Source organism: Phyllobates terribilis, unplaced genomic scaffold (assembly GCF_046119375.1).
Source record: "Phyllobates terribilis strain yellow unplaced genomic scaffold, ASM4611937v1 Scaffold_14__1_contigs__length_39327217, whole genome shotgun sequence".
Lineage (NCBI taxonomy): Eukaryota > Metazoa > Chordata > Amphibia > Anura > Dendrobatidae > Phyllobates > Phyllobates terribilis.
In genome coordinates, this window is record NW_027362774.1 from 2,653,201 (window position 1) to 2,672,873 (window position 19,673).

At 46.4% G+C, this 19,673-nt stretch overlaps 1 protein-coding gene across 1 annotated transcript in view; it reads right to left on the bottom strand.

The window, feature by feature from the left end:
* Positions 1-14,655, bottom strand: part of SHCBP1 (SHC binding and spindle associated 1) — a 36,498-nt gene extending 21,843 nt beyond the window's left edge. The window contains exon 1 of the mRNA XM_073659638.1: positions 14,450-14,655. Coding sequence (XP_073515739.1) covers positions 14,450-14,543 — 94 coding nt within the window. The 5' untranslated portion in view covers positions 14,544-14,655. The remainder of the gene's footprint in view (positions 1-14,449) is intronic.
* Between the last annotated feature and the right edge of the window lie 5,018 nt (positions 14,656-19,673).

Consider the following 19,673-nt stretch of genomic DNA (forward strand, 5'->3'; position numbering starts at 1 on the left):
AAACAAATCACAGAATTCAGATTTTTGCCATTTTGTTACACTATTTTTTCCCCGCTTTCCAGTGCATCGTTTGATAAAAGGAATGGCGTCATTCAGAAGTACAACTCGTCCCGCACAATAGCTCCTCATATGATTATGGGGACGGAAAAATTAAAAAAAAGTCACCTGGTCCCTTAAGGGTGTGTTTCCATGTTCAGCTGTGTGCCTATGCAGCATTAAACCCACAGCGTCCAGATGTTACCGCATAGTGGCTGGGATTTCTAGAAATGCACCATGTCTGTGCACCTGCGGAAACTGAGATGCAGATGTCTTTCCAGACCCGCAGCGCGTTATTTTCTTTTGCGGGTCCGCATGCAGGCTTTCCCCATAGACTGGCAAGGAAAGGCAGAATACAGAAATATACATGCTACCGTTCAGAAGTTTGGGGTCACCCCAGACAATTGTGTTTTCCATGAAAATTCACTTTTATCAAATGAGTTGCAAAGTGATTAGAAAATATCGTCCAGACATTGACAAGGTTAGAAATAATGATTTTTATTTGAAAGAATAATTTTCTCCTTCATACTTTGCTTTGGTCACAGAATGCTCCTTTGCAGCAATTCCAGCATTGCAGACCTTTGGCTTCTAGCTGGTAATTTGCTGAGTTAATCTTGAGACATTTCCCCCCATGCTTCCTGAAGCCCCTCCACAAATTGGATTGGCTTGATGGGCACTTTTTGAGTACCATACGGTCAAGCTGCTCCCACAACAGCTCAATGGGGTGGAGATCTGGTGACTGTGCTGGCCACTCCATTACAGATAGGGAAAAAGCAGGCAGCTGGTATTCTAAATAGTTCATGCATAATTTGAAGGTGTGCTTTGGGTCATTGTCCTGTTGCAGGATGAAATTGGCTCCCATCAAGCGTTGTCCGCAGGGTATGGCATGGCAAAATGGAGTGATAGCCTTACTTATTCAAAATCCCATTTACCTTGTACAAATCTCCCACTTTACCAGCACCAAAGCAACCCCAGACCATCACATTACCTCCACCATGCTTGACAGATGGCATCAGGCACTCTTCCAGCATCTTTTCAGTTGTTCTGCGTCTCACAAATGCTCTTCTGTGTGATCCAAACACCTCAAACTTTGATTCGTCTGTCCATAAAACTTTTCTAATCTTCCTCTGTCCAATGTCTGTTCTTTTGCCCATATTAATCTTTTCCTTTTATTAGCCAGTCTCAGATATGGCTTTTTCTTTGCCACTTTGCCCTGAAGGCCAGCATCCCAGAGTCGCCTCTTCACTGTAGACGTTGACACTGGCGTTTTGCGTGTACTATTTAATGAAGCTGCCAGTTGAGGAGCTGTGAGGCGTCGATTTCTCACACTAGAGACTCTAATGTCCTTGTCTTGTTGCTCAGTTGTGCAGCGAGGCCTCCCACTTCTCTTTCTACTCTGGTTAGAGCCTGTTTGTGCTCTCCTCTGAAGGGAGTAGTACACAGCGTTGTAGGAAATCTTCAGTTTCTTGGCAACTTCTCGCATGGAATAGCCTTCATTTCTAAGAACAAGAATAGACTGTCGAATTTCACATGAAAGTTCTCTTTTTCTGGCCATTTTGAGAGTTTCACAGAACAAACAAATGTAATGCTCCAGATTCTCAACTAGCTCAAAAGGAAGGTCAATTTTATAGCTTCTCAAATCATCCAAACCGTTTTCAGCCTGGCTACCATACTTGTGCAAGGGTTTTCTAAACATCCATTAGCCTTCTTACACAGTTAGCAAACACAATGTACCATTAAAAACACTAGAGTGGTGGTTGTTAGAAATGGGCCTCCATACACCTATGTTGATATTGCAATAAAAACAAGACGTTTGCAGCAAGAATAGTCATTTACCACATTAACAATGTATAGAGTATTTCTGATTCATTTAATGTTAGCTTCATTGAAAAAAAAATGCTTTTCTTTCAAAAATAGTGAAGTTTCTAAATGACCCCAAACTTTTGAACGGACGGACGTACGTATATCCGCTCACTTGCATAATGACGCCAGAAGTGATGCTGATGGTCTGCAGCGTCAGGGGCCGCAGTGGGTCCTGATCGTGGGAACGGACCCTAAGGGGCTAAAACCAGCCACATGCCAGAGACAGTCAGCAGGAAGATGTCCTCCAGGTATGTGGTGTATAGCAGGAGTATAAATTGAAATGGATGGCAGGTCTGTCCTTAAGCCAGCGCCCGGCCCCGCAGCATACAGTTATTAGGCTATGTTCACACATTGCATTTTTTTTCAGCTGCATTTTACAGTACCAGCAAAATCTGAGATTCCAGAAATCTCATGCACACAGCTTGGGTTTTTTTATCAGTATTTTGGGCTTTGCAGAACAGAGAAGGTCAGTGTTTTTCACACATTGGAAGTAATGGGCAATGAAAAAAAATGTAGGTGTCAGCCTTATTCTGGTTTTGGCTGAAAAACCTATGTGCCTACGATGCAGAAGTGCTCCGGATTTTTCCTGAGCATTTCTGCATCTCCCTGGCAGAAAAAACGCATGCGGATTGTACATGCGTTTTTCCTGCCAGGGACAAGCGGATGTGAAGCGTTCTTCGCTTGCATTTCCGTATGAGGCTTGACAAGCGCTTTCCAAGCGATTTTAGCATCACTTGGAAAGTGCTTGACATCTTGGTCACACTATATAAATCCATGCAACCGGCATGGATTTATATAGTGTGACCGAGAGAATGGTTAAAAAGTAGAATTAGTCCTTACCGGTAATTCGGTTTCTAGAAGCCTTCCACGACAGCATTGGAGGATGTTGTCCACGCCCTATTGGGGGACAGGACACAGATTAAAAGCCCCTCCCCACCGTCAATCCCCAGTGTTTACCAAGATCACCTGGAAAAATGGTTACCTGACAGCTATATAGAATCCATAGGGAGGGAAGTTTGTGCTGTCGTGGAAGGCTTCTAGAAACCGAATACCAGTAAGGACCAATTCTATTTTCTCAATACGCCGCCTTCCACGACAGCATTGGAGGAATACCAACGATATTTCATTAGGGAGGGACAATAGCTTGTAGGACTTTCCTACCAAAGGCTAACTCCCTAGTGGATAAGTCTAATCTATGATGTTTAGAGAACGTATGAAGGGAAGACAATGTAGCTGCCCTGCAAATCTGCTCAGTAGAAGCGCCCGCTCTTTCAGCCCATGAAGTTGATGTGGATCTGGTAGAATGAGCTTTTAAGGCAATCTGATTCATTTGTTGATTGCTATAAGCTTCCTCAATTGCCTTTTTGATCCAGTTTGCTATAGTGGACTTAGCCGCCTTCCTTCCTCTGTTCTGCCCTGAGTGTTGTATAAATAGGTTTCCATCCAATCTCCAAGACTCAGTTTGTTGAAGATAGAGAACAACTCTTCGGACATCTAGGAGGTGGAACTCTGCTTCCTTTGGATTGCAAGGATTCTGGCAGAAGGAGGGAAGGATGATTTCCTGGGAACGATGGAAGTGCGTAACTACCTTTGGGAGAAAGGAAGGGTCCAGGCGAAGCGTAATCCTATCTTCGGTCACGTTCATGTAAGGTTCCCTGATGGAGAACTTCAGGCCTTTTCTACTCTCCGTGCTGAAGTGATGGCTACTAAGAAGGCAGTCTTATGAGAGAGTCTGTATTGAGCTAGAGGATAGAGGCTCAAAGGGAGAGAGAGTGTTAAACCCTTGACTACCACATTTAGATCCCAGGATGGGACCAGAGACTGAATTTTTGGGTGAAGCCCGAGTTCTGAAGTTATGAATCTCTTGATCCACCTATGAGAGGCTAAATCTTGGTCGAATATGGAACTTAGGGCTGAAATCTGCACCTTAAGAGTGCTAGGTTTGAGACCCAATTCCAATCCACTCTGTAGAAATTCAAGGATCCGAGCAATGTTGGGGTGTGAGGTGTCAGGAATATCCGGAGCGTACCATGATAGGAATTTTTTCCATATATCGCATTGGTTACTGGTTTCCTACTCTGTTGAAGAGTTTTATAACTTCTTCCGAGAGACCTTTGGATCTTAAGATCTCGGCTTCAGTAACCAGGCTGCCAGGTTTAGCCACTGAGGATTGGGATGGAACAGGGGCCCTTGAGAGAGAAGATTGCTGACTTGTAATAGTATTACCGGACCCTCTAGGCAAAGTTCTGCAATAGCCCCGAACCAAGGCCTTTCGGGCCACAGAATTGTTGCCTCTCTCTATCCTGACTTTCTGGATGGTTCTTGCCATCAGTGGTATCGGAGGAAACGCATAGACCAGCCTGAAATGCCAGGGATGGGCTAATGCATCCAAACTCATGGCCTTGTCTCATCTGTCCAAGGAAAAGAAGAGGGGAAGTTTTGTTTGACCGACTGTCAAAGAGATCTACCTCAGGGAGACCCCATTTGGCTACCAGCGACTGGAAGATCTGAGGATTCAGGCTCCATTCTCCTGGCTGGATATCTTCCCTGCTTAGAAAGTCTGCTTGGACATTGTTTGAGCCTTTCAGGTGGATTGCTGAGTGTGATAGGAGATGACGTTCTGCCCAAAAAAATATTCAGCCAGTAAGCTGTTTTAGGCTGTGTACCTTTGTACCTCCTTGATGACGAAGGAAGGCAACTGTGGTCACGTTGTCCGAGAGAATCTTGATGCGAGAACCCTGGATTAAGTCGACTGCCGCTCTGAGCGTTTTTTCTACCGCAATTAGCTCCCTGAAATTGGAAGATTTGGCACTGATCTCGGGACTCCATCTGCCTTGAAAGGGAATCTAAGCCACCATAGCTCCCCAGCCTCGTAGACTGGCGTCAGTAGTTAGTGTAATCAGAGGGTCCTGGGTCCAAGAAACCCCCCTCTGAAGATTTTGGGAGCTTAGCCACCAAAAAAAGAGAAGTTTTTATCCGACCAGGGGTCCTGCACCGTTTGTTTAGCGAGTCCCTTTGTCTGTTCCAGGATCTTAGGATATAATCCTGGAGAGGCCTTGAGTGGGCCTGGGCCCACAACACCGACTGGATACAGGCATTGTCGCTCTCAACATTGGATTCTCTTGGTGTCTGAAATTTGAGATTTTGGATCGGAGAGCTGTCTGATGCTCCAATGGTAGAAAGGACATCTGTTTGTTGGGAGTCCAGAGATACACCTAGGAATTTTCTCTGATGAAGGGAGGAGTTCCAATTTTTTTTTAGGTTTGTAATCCAACCCAGAGACTGTAGGGTTCTTAAGGTTATAGAGACATGAAGACAGAGCTGCTACTGAGGGAGCGACAATCAACATGTCGTCCAACTATGGAATTATGCCCACGCCCTGTTTCTGGATGAGTGCGATGACTTCTGCCATGACCTTCGTAAACACCCGGGGTGCTGAAGAGATGCCGAAAGGCAGTACATCGTACTGGTAGTGGACTGTTATATTGTCCCTGAGGACTGCAAACCGCAGGAACTTTCTGTGGGACTGATGAATCAGCACATGGTAGTACGCATCCTTTAAATCTATAGTTGCCATGACGAAGTCTTTCCCCATTAGGGGAATAGTTGATTTTATAGACTCCATCTTGAAACGTCGATATTTGATGTGATGGTTTAGGGACATCAGATTATGATGCGTGGGGTCCCTGATGGTTTCCGTATTAGGAATATTTTTGAGTAGTGACCCGTCCCCTCCTGACCAGGGGGAACTAGAGACACCACTCCCGAATCCAGAAGGCTTTTTAGGGTGACTGATAGGAGATCCTGAGCCCCCCTGAGAGGGAAGGGACGTGACCCTAAGGATATATGGGGAGGGGGGGACTCAAATTTCAATAAAAGACCCTCCTTGATGGTATTGAGGATCCACTGGCAGGAAGATATTGCCTGCCACTGGGGAAAGAAATTCGAAAGCCGCCCCCCTATACGGACCAAGTCATTGTCTGTCCTGTTGCTGGGGTACAAGGATGTTGCGACCCTTGCCGCCTTTGGGATAGCTCCAGCGCCCAGATTTTCCCTTTCCTCTGTACTGTGAGGGGTGACTTTGGGAAGGCTGAAAGGAAAGTTTCTTAGCCCGTTTCTGTTCAAGAAGTGTTTTCTTCCTGTCTGAGGCCTTTTCCAGGATTTCATCCAGGGCTGGGCCAAATACATATTTTCCTTGGAATGGAACAGAGCTTGACTTTAGGGGTGACGTCCCCACTCCATGTTTTGACCCATAGTGCACGGCGGGCAGTATTGGACAGGACAGCTGCCCTAGCCACAATACGGACTGACTCAGCCGAGGCATCCACTAAGAACCCTGTGGCTTTTTGAAGGAGAGGGATGGAGTCAAGTAGGTCTGCCCTGGACGTGCCCCGAGACAGATGTTCCTCCAGTTGGGTCAGCCATTTGAAGAGGGATGTGGCCAGACAAGTCAAGGAAATATTGACTTTAAGAGAGGCAGAGGAGGTTTCCCATGATTTTTTAAGGACGCTTTCCATTTTGCGGTCCAAAGGATCCTTTAATTGGGACGGGTCCTCAAAGGGAAGTGAGGTTTTTCTCACTACCCTAGCCACCTGGATGTCTACTTTGGGGATTTCCCATTCAAAACCATCACCCTCTAACGGAAAGCCTTACTTACCGGTAAAGGGATATTTCGGAGCCCATGACAGCACCATGAGAGAGGATCCGCCCATCATGGACAGGAAACCTACAGGTTAAAAAGGGTGGCACCTCTCTCCCGCCTCAGTTTAGTTAACAGAGCATGAGAGGACCGCCAAGGTTAATAAAACAAATTCATTTTAAGCCAATTACTTTAAGTAACTTCCCCCAAAGGTGCAAGAAGAAAACTCTACAGGAGTGCAACACCACCAGTGTAGGGAGGGAATATAAGGGTGCTGTCATGGGCTCCGAAAAATCCCGTTACCGGTAAGTAACTAAGGCTTTATTTGTACTCCCATGACAGCACCACGAGAGAATTACAGAGACAAAAGGAGATTAGGGAGGGACCACAGCTTGAAGCACACTTCTCCCAAATGAGAGGTCAGAAGAGTCACCCAAGTCCAATCTATAATGCCTATAGAAGGTGGAGGGAGAAGACCAGGTGGCAGCCTTACATATGTCTTCGATGGAAACCCCCATCTTCTCGGCCCAGGAAGTTGCTACTGCTCTGGTGGAGTGTGCTCTCAACCCTTCCGATACTTCCCTATCCCCGGCCCCCCCCCCCACGAGGAGTAAACGAGGGAGATGGCCTCTCTAATCAAACCTTACGATTGTGGATTTTGAAGCTTTACAACCTTTTCTGGCCCCCTGATGGCATATAAATAGGGAACTATCTTTCCTAAAATTGTGTGAAACCTCCAGATATTTAAGCACACACCTCCCAACATCTAATGTATGTAGCTTCTCCTCTTTCTGATTCTTAGGGGGGGGGGGGGGGGCGGACAAAAGGTTGGAAGATTTACCTCTTGAGTTCATGAAACCGCAAGACTACTTTTGGGAGAAAAGCTGGATCAGGCTTTAAACACAATTCTATCATCCATAATTTAGGTAAATGGAGGGGGATATAGAAAAGGCCTGTATGCCACTTACTCTTCTGGCCGAAGTCAGGGCCACTAACAAGGCTGTTTTAAGAAATATAATTTTATGAGTGGCTGAATCTAGAGGTTCGAAGGGGGGGGTTAGTTAAGGCATTTAAGACTAGGTTTAGATCCCAGGGAGAGGGTTTGGATTTAATGATAGGTCTACATCTGAAAGGCCTTTATAAACCGTGCTACCCAATAATTTGCTGCTATATCAGATGCAAATAAGGCCCCTAAAGCTGACACCTGTACCTTCAAGGTACTAGTGGTTAGACCCTGTTCTAACCCCTGTTGTAGGAACTCTAGTATCTTCCCAATAGGGACCCCATCCTCCAGCTTGAATTCTGTAAAAGATAGGAATTTTCTCCAAGTTCTAGCATGGATGCTGGTAGTAACAGGCTTTCTACTACTTAAGAGTGTTTACCAAATTTGAGGAAAACCCTTTGCTGGCTAACAGAACCCTCTCAAATTCCATGCCGTTAAATGGAGATTTGAGGCTGGAGGATGGGAAGCCGGTACCCGAGTAAGAAGGTTCGGGATTTCTGGAAGGATCCAGGGGTCTGATATTGACATCTTGCGGAGACAAGAGAACCATGGCCTCTTTGGCCAAAAGGGGCATATGAGGATCACTCTGGCTTAGTCTGTCCTGATCTTTCTTAGGACTGACGGAAGCAGGATCATAGGAGGGAAGGCGTATGCCAAAGGAAACTCCCAAGGTATCATGAAGGCATCCACCGTCAGGGGCTTTTCTCTGGGGTCTAGAGAACAAAATGTCACTTTCCGATTGGACTTCGTCGCAAACAAGTCCACTGCTGGAAGACCCCACATTGAACCCTCGAATATTCTCCAGGATCGTTTCAAGGACCATTCTCCTTCCTTTAGGGAATTGCGGCTGAGAAAATCTGCCCTGATGTTTTCTTTTCCTCTTAGATGCACCGCAGAAAGGGAGAGAAAATGATCTTCTGCTTTTTGAAGAAGACTGTCTGCTACTCTCATTAAGGCTCTTGAACGAGTCCCCCCCTTGATGGTTTATATACGCTACCGAGACTTGATTGTCCGAGAGTATACGGACATCCTGGCCCTGTAAATATACAAGGAACCCATTGAGCGCATAATCAATCGCCAAAAGTTCCTTAACATTTGAGGAAAACCGTACTTTATTTTCTGACCAGGTTCCCTGAATTAAGCGGTTTTCAAAATGAGCTCCCCAACCTGTAGCACTTGCATCTGTAGTTACAACTGCCATAGGTTTATTTTCCCAAGGGACTCCCCTAGAAAGATTAGTGTAAACTAACCACCAGCGAAGGGATTGTAAGGAGCGAGGGCCCAAGGTAAACTCCCGGTCTAGATGTCCATCTAGGAGTGAGTCGTTATACAAGACATCCCATTGAAGAGCCCTTGAATGAAATTGGGACCAGCGTACTGCCGAAAAACTTGGTCAGGGTCCCTAATAAGAACATGGCTTTGCGCAGTGTCAGAGGAACTGTCTATGAAGTTTTTTCCAACAGATCATCCATTGTCTGGCCCGAAAAGATTCACCCTCACAAGGAATTGTACAGAGTCTGGACTTTTTGTACATCTCCCGGCCAGCATTTTAGCCAAAGGGCTTGCCGAGCAGCATTTGAAAGAGCTGATGATTTTGCTGCTAATCTGACTGAGTCTGCAGACGCGTCAGCAAGAAAGGCCACTGCACCATGGACTAGGGGGAAGAGAAAAAATGATCTCCTTTCAATTGGTTGTCCAGCTGTTCAAGCCAGACCATCAGGGCCCTGGATGTGCAGGTGGCAGCCACTGCTGGTTTCAGGGTTCCTGTAGTGGTTTCCCAGGTACCTTTTAAAAAGGTATCTGCTCGTCTGTCCAGGGGATCTCTTAAAGCTCCCATGTCGTCGAAGGGGAGGGGAGCCTTTTTTGAAGCCTTGGCAATGGCCACATCAAGCCTTGGCGCCTTTGAAGAGGAGGAGCATGCAGAATCAAACAGATATCTCCTTTTGAAAGAGGGAGGGATGCTGCCCTTTCTGTCCGGCTTCTGCCACTCTCTTTCAATAAGATCCTTAATCTGTGTTCATGGGAAAGGATCTTTTCTTTCTGTGACCTAAACCTCCAAACATAACATCCTCCAGGGACTTCTCCGGTCTAGCGTCCACAATGCCCATAGTAGAACGGACAGCTTTCACTAAGGCATCTACCTCATTTAAAGTAAAACATTGTCTCTCAGATTCACCATCAGAGGAAGACACGTCCGAGATGTCGGAATCTGAGCCCGGTCAAGGATCCTGAGGGGAATGCCCGACCTCAGAATTCCCAAGCAAGGCCTTGCCTACTTCTTTGATTAAGGTTTTGAGGCCTAAAGAAAACCCCGGGGTCTCCTCCACCATCACCTTGTCAATACAAGGCTGGCACAAATTTTTAATATATGCATCAGGGAGCAGGCTGCTACATAGGGCACATTCTTTATGAATTGATTTAAACGAACATTTCTTGCTCTGAAAGATTCCATAGACAGAAGAAAAAAAAAAAAAAAAAAAAGAGGAGCAATTAGTAAGACTTTCACGAAGATTCCACTTACCCCCTGGCATATGCGGTACCGTAGAAGCAGAGGAATCCTTCTTAACTGGCAGAGGATCACGCAGAAGACAGGACCTTCCTTTCTGCTCTTAGCGGTCAACTTCTTAGTAGAACGGCTGGTCCCGGTACAGGAACGACGTTGTACCGCCTGTTGTGAGGGCTCCCCAGAGCCTTGCTGAGGTGTTCTTGCTGAGATGAAAGCTCCTGTGTAGCTCCCATTGTTTAAGAGAAACCAAAGGGCTGGGAAGCACCTCTGCATGTAGCCAGGCCTATTTTATACTGGCCATGCAGGCACCTGTGTGATTAACTTTTTTTTTTTTCCACGAGGATGGGGGGGGTCTCTTTTTCCTCCTCCCCCTACCCAGGTTGGCCAGAACACCTGCGGGACACCCTACTGTTCGGGACGCCCATGCTGTTCCAGGCCTCCGGCGTCCCCACTGCTCGCATGCGGCCCCTACTTCCTGGCTTCGCGCGAACTGCGCCCACTTCTGGTGGAGGCTGGCACACCGGAACCAAGTCATAGGCCTGCCGCAACATTTGGGAGGGGGTCTTACCCACATGCGGCACTTTTTACTCACACACACAGTGGACCATCCAGCGAGGGGATGTCACGTTGGCCGCAACGCACACGAAGGTGCCCCAATGAGCCCTGCCGTGGCGTCTCAAGGAAGAGGACCGACCAGGGGAGGAACCTCATCGCTCCAAGTACCCTGTCTATCCCTCTGGGCAAGAGACCGCTCCAATATTCCTCCTGCAGGAACCTGACACGTCTCCCATCATGGACAGGAAACCTAAACTGAGGAGGGAGAGGTGTTGCCCTTTTTAACCTGTAGGTTTCCTGTCCATGATGGGTGGATCCTCTCTCGTGGTGCTGTCATGGGAGTACGAATAAACCTATGTTTTAATTCCGAAGGGGTGGAAAGGCGATTTTCTGGGGACTCCCATTCCTGTCGGATGAGATCCCTAATTACCTCATGGACTGGAAAACCAGTCTGTTTTTTGGTTTTAAGACCCCTAAACATCTTGTCCTGAACAGAACAGGGAACCTCCACTTCTTCCAGCCCCATAGTGCCTCTAACAGCGTCCAGTAGTTCCTCTAAGTTGTCCGAGGAAAAATAATATCTACCGGTTTCAATTGCTTTGGCAGGCCCCACAGACGCTAATTCCTCAAAATCAGAGGCTGAGCCACTAGCGTCCATAGAGACCACATCAGAGTCTAACTCTTGGATCTTCCTCTTCTTAGGGGGAGAGGGCCTGGAGGAGGAATAAACAGGCAGGGCAGCAAAGGAGGCCTGGACCTCCTGTCTAACCACCTGGATCTCCAGTTTAACGAGTGATCCAAGCTCCTCGATCAGTGAGGGGTTTTCTTCTCTAATTATTTTATCAGTACAGGGCTGACAACTTCTTATAGGATGAGGACAGCTTTTTTGTACAGATGCCACATCTACGGGGCTGGTCTTTATCCTTCTTAGAAGTGGGGGCCTTATTCTCCTAAGAAAGGGGAGAGAAAGGGACCCGTGGGAAATAGAAGGAGGGGAGATCTAGTGTCATCTCAAAAGGAGGCCAAGATAACCCCATAGTGACCACCCAGGTACTACTCACTGTAGCCAAGGGCATGCTGGGCTCTGCAGATGCAGGGGTACAGGACCTATCACCTTCCATAGTGGGAATAGCCTTACCTTTGGTGTCTTCAGGTGGGTTTTAAATAAAAAAGTGCCTCCCAGCAAGGGACTTCAGTCCCCTCCCCTTTCTGGTCACTTTAAAGGGCCAATCCAGGTTGGTATAGGCCTTTGGTCCTTCATTCAGCGTCCCTCGTGGAACGGCCCGACCGGAGCGATGGCCGCAATGACGTCACCCCTGCGCGCGCCCATCCGCCCGCCGGTTCAGGAGCCTGGGATCCACATACAGCGTGGAATGCTCCGGCCGGAGCGGCAGGGCCGCGGCGACACCACTTCCGGTGTGCGTGCGCACGGCGACGTCACATCCGGCGCGCGCGGGGATGCCCGTGCGCGCGGTAACTGCGCTCCAGGAAAGGGGAGATGCCGGAGGGCGGGAGTGGCCTCCAGCATGAATGATCCCCCGGCTTGCTTTACCCTCAGTGGGGCGCAGGAAGCCAGGGTGGTCCCCCAAGGGGGGGCAGCAAGGAGGGAGGAGAGAGCACCCCGACCGACCACTGCCCGGCACACAGGTAGGAAAAACAGCGCTGCCCTGCCGGCCCGACAGCACTGCAGGATCTCTCCATGGCCCAAGGGGGACAGGAAAAAACACTGGGGATTGACGGTGGGGAGGGGCTTTTAATCTCTGTTTTCCTGTCCCCCAATAGGGCGTGGACAACATCCTCTAATGCTGTCGTGGAAGGCGTATTGAGAAATAAAAAAATAAATCTATACTTACCTTCCGATGACCCCCGGAGTCTTGCTTCACCGTCCCAGCTGCGGTAGACTGAAGGACATGCTGACGTCAGCATCACGTGACCCGTCACATGACTAGGACATCAGCGCAGGTCCTTCAGTCCATCGTGAGCTGCCGGCAAGCGAAGACAAGGAGAGCGGGGGCCGTCAGAAGGTAAATATAACATTTTTTATTTTATTCTTTTTTTCACAGTTCCTATGGTACTAGGGTCCAGAAGAGAGAGTCTCCTGTCCTCCACACCTGGGTACCATCCGCACATTGGAACGCATGGAATGCGCATCTACATATACAGTGATGCGTAATCCATGCGTTCCAATGCAAGTCAATGGCAGCGAAAATGCAGCGCTTCTGCAAAATAATTGGTAGTGCTGCGTTTTTTTTCCGCAATGATAATCCGCAGCATGTGCACAGCACATGCGGATTATTATTGGAGGACATGGCAGGCCTTCTACCATGAGTTTTTTTAAGCATTTCTGCAGCGTTTTTGCCGCTGCGGAAATGCATCGTGGGCACACAGTCTACGGCTATTTGCCCACGATGCGTTTTTAATGCGTTTCTGCAGCTGCGGAAACGCATTAAAAACGCATTGTAGAAGGGCAGCAATGTTCCCCAATGATAATCCACATGTGCTATGCACATGCTGCAGAAATTTCCGCTGCGGATTATCATTGCGGAAAAAAAAAAGCAGCACTACCAATTATTTTGCGGAAATGCTGCGTTTTCGTCGCCATTGACTTGCATTAGAACACGTCAATTCCGCAAGACTGCATCTGTACTTGCGTCATTGGCGCGTTCTAATGTGCGGATGGTACCCGGGTGTAGAGGAGAGGAGAGTCTCATCCACACCCAGGTACCATTAAAAAAAAAATAAAAAAATCTGTAAAAAAAAGAATAAAATAAAAAATAAATGTATATTTACCTTCTGGCGGCCCACGCTGCGCTCCTACTTGATTCCCGGCACTTTGCAGTGGATTGAAGGACCTGCGCTGACGTCAGAATCATGTGACGGGTCACGCGACGGCAGGTCTTTCAAGCCATCGCTGCTGGCACCGAGCGAAGTAAGACAGTGCGGGCCATCGGAGGGTAAGTATATATTTTTTTTTATTTTTAACCACTCTCTCGGGTCACACTATATAAATTCATGCCGTTCGCATGGATTTATATAGTGTGACCTAGTTGTCACAAGCACTTTCCAAGTGATGCTAAAATCGCCTGGAAAGCGCTTGTCAATCCGCATGCGGAAATGTCAGTGAATAACGCTCCATTACCACATGTCCCTGGCAGGAAAACGCATGTACAATCCGCATGAGTTTTTTTCTGCCAGGGAGATGCAGAAACGCTCAGGAAAAAATCCTGAGCATTTCTGCATCGTGGGCACATAGCCTAAGGGTCTCCCCCCCCCGCCCCCCACTGAACTTTATGTACATGCATAAAAAGACAAAAGGGCAGTGGAAATAAAAAAAATTAAAAAAAACACACAATGTGTGAACATAGCCTTACAATTGGAAGAGGAGAGGAAGCTGCTGATGCCCAGAAAAAAAAAAAAACTTTTGGAGGCGGTGTGGGGACAGGAGGACATATTAACCCCATCCTGACATAGGATGTACCACCACAGGCTCAGGGGTGCAGCTCGTTCTATGACGTGCACATTTTGCAAGTTCTGGATAGATTACATATATATATATACATATACACACACACACACACACACACACACACTTATTTTTTTTTTTCCCAATACATTACAAGCTAACAGTGTGGGGTGAGGGGTAAAACACTACAACTCCCAGAGAGAGAGAGAAATCTATAGCAACAAATAACGTGTATACGAGCCCTGATATGGCAATGGGGACAAGTCACCCTGCAGTCAGTGAGGGGTTAATAGAGCCTCTCACCGCCCGTCTGTCACCGACTGCACCCACCGCTCTCCCTGCAGAGCACCATGGGACTTGTAGTTCTCCAGAGCTGTGACTCACCCTGCTGCACCTCCCCCAGGTAGCCCACGTCCTCCTCCGCCCTGTCCGAGAGCGCCGGCAGCTGCCGCCGTCCTCCTCCTCCGCCGCCCGCCATAGCCACGGCGAAGCCCGCTCGTCCGTCCGCCTCACCTGCCGAGCAGCCGTTCAAATCTGCCGCTCACGCCCTCCCTGCGTCACCCGCTGATTCGCTGCTGCCCGCCAGCAATTTATAGCAAAAGTCACAGCGACACCTAGAGGCAGGAGGTCATTACTGCACCATACCAACTAGCTATAGGAGGTCATCGCTTCCCCTTCGCCATCTAGCGGCAGGAGTTCATCACTACAGCTGCGATATTTACTAAACACTACAAAGAAAATACAAAACAAATCTCACTATTCTATTAACCCTTTTGAGATCAGGCCAAGTTTTCTTTCTTCCTCCTTTTTTCCAAAAAGCCATCACTTTTTTGGGGGGTTCTTTAGACATGAGAACTATAGTTTTTTTTCCCTATATGAGTTTAGTTTAACCCCTTAACCCCCGAGGGTGGTTTGCACGTTAATGACCGGGCTAATTTTTACAATTCTGACCACTGTCACTTTATGAAGTAATTACTCTGGAACGCTTCAACGGATCCCCCTGATTCTGAGAATGTTTTTTCGTGACATATTGTACTTCATGATAGTGGTAAAATTTCTTCGATATCACTTGCGTTTATTTGTGAAAAAAAAGGAAATTTGGTGAAAATTTTGAAAATTTAGCAATTTTCAAAAGTTGAATTTTTATGCCCTTAAATCAGAGCGATATGTCACACAAAAGAGTTAATAAATAACATTTCCCACATGTCTACTTTACATCAGCACAATTTTGGAACCAACATTTTTTTTTGTTAGGGAGCTATAAGGGTTAAAAGTTGACCAGCGATTTCTCATTTTTCCAACAAAATTTACAAAACCATTTTTTTAGGGACCACATCACATTTGAAGTCACTTTGAGGGGTCTTTATGACGGAAAATACCCAAAAGTGACACCATTCTAAAAGCTGCACCCCTCAAGGTGCTCAAAACCACATTCAATAAGTTTATTAACCCTTCAGGTACTTCACAGGAATTTTTGGAATGTGGAAGAAAAAAATGAACATTTAACTTTTTACACAAAAATGTTACTTTAGACCCAATTTTTTTTATTTTCACAGCGGTAACAAGAAAAAATGGACCCCAAAATTTGTTGTGCAATTTCCCTTGGGCACGAAGATACCCCATATGTGGGGAAAAAACACTGTTTGGGCGCACGGAAAATCGGCTCAATTTGTAAGCGGACACCATGTTGCGTTTCGAGAGCCCCTGTGTGCCCAAACATTGGAGCTCCCCCACAAGTGACCCCATTTTGGAAACTAGATCCCCCAAGGCACCTATCTAGATGCATAGTGAGCAGTTGGAACCCCCAGGTGCTTCACAAATTGATTCGTAAAAATGAAAAAGTGTTTTTTTTTTTCACTTTTTCATTTTTACGAATCAATTTGTGAAGCACCTGGGGGTTCCAACTGCTCACTATGCATCTAGACAGGTGCCTTTGGGGGGTCTAGTTTCCAAAATGGGGTCACTTGTGGGGGAGCTCCAATGTTTGGGCACACAGGGACTCTCCAAATGCAACATGGTGTCCGCTAACAAATTGTCGGCTCAAACTTGTTTTTTGCGGGACGAGATGACGTTTTCAGCGGTACCATTTTTATTTATATTTGTCTTTTTGATCGCGTGTTATTCCATTTTTTGTTTGGCAGTATGGTGATAAAGCATTGTTTTTTGCTTCGTTTTTTTTTTTTTTTTTTACCGTGTTCACTGAAGGGGTTAACTAGTGGGACAGTTTTATAGGTCAGGTTGTTCCGGACGCTGCGATACCAAATATGTGTACTTTTATTGTTTTTTTTGTTTTTTTTTTTATAATAATATTTATTGATGGGTACATTATATTTTTATTTTTGGTGGATTATTTTTTTTATTTTTTTTTTTAATATGTTTACAATTTTTTTTTTTTTTCCACTTTCTGATAGTTTTTATACTTTATTACTTTGTCCCACTCTGGGACTTTCACTTTTTTTCTCTGATCGCCTGCATGGCACAGGAATGCAGCACCATCCCTGTGTCATGCAGGCTGTCAGCGCTGGACAGGGAGAAGATTGTTGGAGATGCACTGCGCATGTCCAAAAAATCTTCCTGCTGTCTGGTGACCCAGATGTTGTCATGACGACATCGGGTCGTCATGGCAACATCCTGGAAGCCACGGCAGTCAGCGCTGGAAGCCGGAAGAGGAGGTGAGTATACCGATCACCTCCACTTGCCACCGCAATGCTGCGATCGACTTCGATCGCAACATTGTGGGGGTTAATGTGCTGGGAGCGGTGCAGGACCGCTCCCTGCACATAGTACCGGGTGTCAGCTGTGACAATCAGCTGACACCCAGCGGCGATCGCGCCCGCACAGCCTGTGTGCGCGCGCGATCGCCATGACGTACTAATACGGGTCTGGCTCTTAAGTCCCATGGCACAGACGCGTATTAGTACGTCAAATGTTGTTAAGGGGTTAAAAGGACATAATTTAGTAAAAACGACCCGACACCATGAGTCTCCCGCTCCATACAATTACAGTAAGACGGAACTTGTTTAACTTATTATTATATTTATTGTTATTGTTTTATTACAATATTATTAATAGTTTGATTATAGCATTTATTAAAAAAATATATGATTATTAATATTATGTCGTTATTATTACAACATTTACTGTTGTTATTATTAAATGTATTATTATTTTTATATTATATTACTACTATTACATTTATTATATTTATTATTATTTGCATTATTATTTTATTATTGCATTTATTAATATTTAATATTCCGATTATTTATATTATTATTACTATTACATTAATGTATTCCATTAATTACTACTATTATTATTATTTCAATTGTTTTATTAATTGGAAAAATTAACAAAAAAAACACCTGCAAAGGCTTCCTACGTGTTTAAAAAGGTCCCTTAGTCTGTTTCAGTAGGCTCCACAATCATGGGGAAGACTGCTGACGTGACAGATGTCCAAAAGGCAGTCATTGACACACTCCATAAGGAGGGTAAGCCACAAAAGGTCATTGGTAAAGAAGCGGCTGTTCCCAGAGTGCTGTATCCAAGGATATTAATGGAAGGTTGAGTGGAAGGAAAAAGTGTGGTAGGAAAAGGTGCAGAAGCAACCGGGATAACCGCAGCCTTGAAAGGATTGTTAAAGGGAACCTGTCATGTCCTAGCTACTATGTAAACTGCCCTCATTGCGTTGTTAGTGACGCAATGTGCACCAGTAACAAGCTTTTTCCATTAAAATTGGTGCAAATATAATAAGTCTATAACATTTTATATACTTATTATACCTGCTCGTATTCAGTCATAGGGGTGTGATCCTCACATTCAGTCATGGGTAGCGCCACATCAGTCAGGGCTGGTGCCGCCCACGTATTTAAATTTTGCTCATGGCGAGCGCTGAAGTTATGGGACACTTGCGCAGTATGATATGGCCGGCAGTAAAGCTTTACAGCGCTGGGAGCTGCGCATGCGGCACTAAAAACCCGCTCTGATAAAACGCTGGCGGCAGCACAGGCCAGGACCTCCAAGGCGTAGAGAGCCAGTTCATTCCACGTATCCAGCTTGGATACCCAATAATTATAAGGCACACGGAGGACATTAGTACGGTCGGCAAGGTACTCCCTCAGCATCTTTCCAAACTTTGCACTCCTTGTGAGAGTACCCCGCGCCTCAGGGTCTGTGCGATGGGAGGGTCTGAGAAAACTCTCCCAGAACTTTGACAGTGTTCCTCTGCCTCTGCTTGATTGAAGTTGTGTCTCTCTCGCCTGTACTCCTTGGTTGTCCAACGAAGTGTACCCTCTGCTGCCAGAGTTTTCAGATGGGAATTTTTTTAATAATTCCGCAACAAGGGCCTTCTCGTACTGCCTCATTTTATTAGGCCTGTCCTGCGCTGGAATCAGAGATAGAAAGTTCTCCTTGTAGCATGGGTCTAGAAGTGTCACCAACCAGTAATGACTGTCACACAAAATTTTGAGAACGTGAGGGTCATGGGAAAGGCAGCGTAACATAAATTCAGCCATGCGTGCCAGACTGCTAACAGGCAAAACTTCCGTGTCCTCACCAAGAGGATGACTGACCATGCTCTCCTCCTCCTCCTCTCTGTCCTCAGGCCATCCATGCTGAACAGACGGTATGACAGCTGTGCAGGTAGTACCGTCTCTAGTGCATGAAACTAGCTCCTTTTCTTCCTCTTCCTCCTCCTCTTCCTCATTGTCACCCAATCGATGTTTGGATGAGATGAGGCTGGGCTGTGTGTAATCACTCTGTATATTTCCTTGCTCCATCTCATCGTGCTCCGCCTGCAATGCATCCTCTTTGATTGTGAGCAGAGAGCGTTTCAGAAGATAGAGAAGCGGGATGGTGACGCTAATTATTGTGTCATCGCCGCTCACCATCTTGGTGGACTCCTCAAAGTTTTGGAGGATGGTACGTATGTCTGACATCCATGTCCACTCCTGAGGTCTTATGTGTGGAGTCTGAACTGAATACCGATGGCCTTGTTGATGCTGGTATTCAGCAACTGCCTGTTAGAACCCTCCTGTTAGTTTTTGCTATCTTGTGTTTTGCGGTCACGTGACCAGCTGCCTATATATTCCATCTCCGCCCTTCTGACTTTGCTGGACTTCAGTGTTTTTTGCCTGTCTCTCTAGCCAGGTGCTTTGGTGCCTATCTCTGTCTAGTTTGCTTGGTCCTCTGTGACCTCTAGTACTTTTTGTCAGTTTGTATTTTTTGCTCTGCAACAACTTCTGTTAGGAGGTGTCCCATTTTTGTCCCAGTCCTTAGTTCTTTTAGGGACCCCTCCCTTTATTCTATAGGTCTCCATTCAGACTAGCCGAGGATGAAGGCGGGTCTGTTCACAAGGAACAGGCTGCCCGCTACATCGTAGGGATTCAGCTTAGTCTTACTGTAGGGACAGCTTTCCCCTATCTTTCCTTAGTTTATGTTGCAGATCATAACACTGCCCTCTTTTGCTCAAAAATCGTTCCCAACATCTGCAATGTAGAGTTCCAATGCGTGGGGACATCATAGATCAGTCGGTGAGCAGGAAGCTGCAAACGCTGCTGAAGAACAACAAGGGTGGCGGAAGCTGTAGCTGACTTTCTAAAATGGGCAC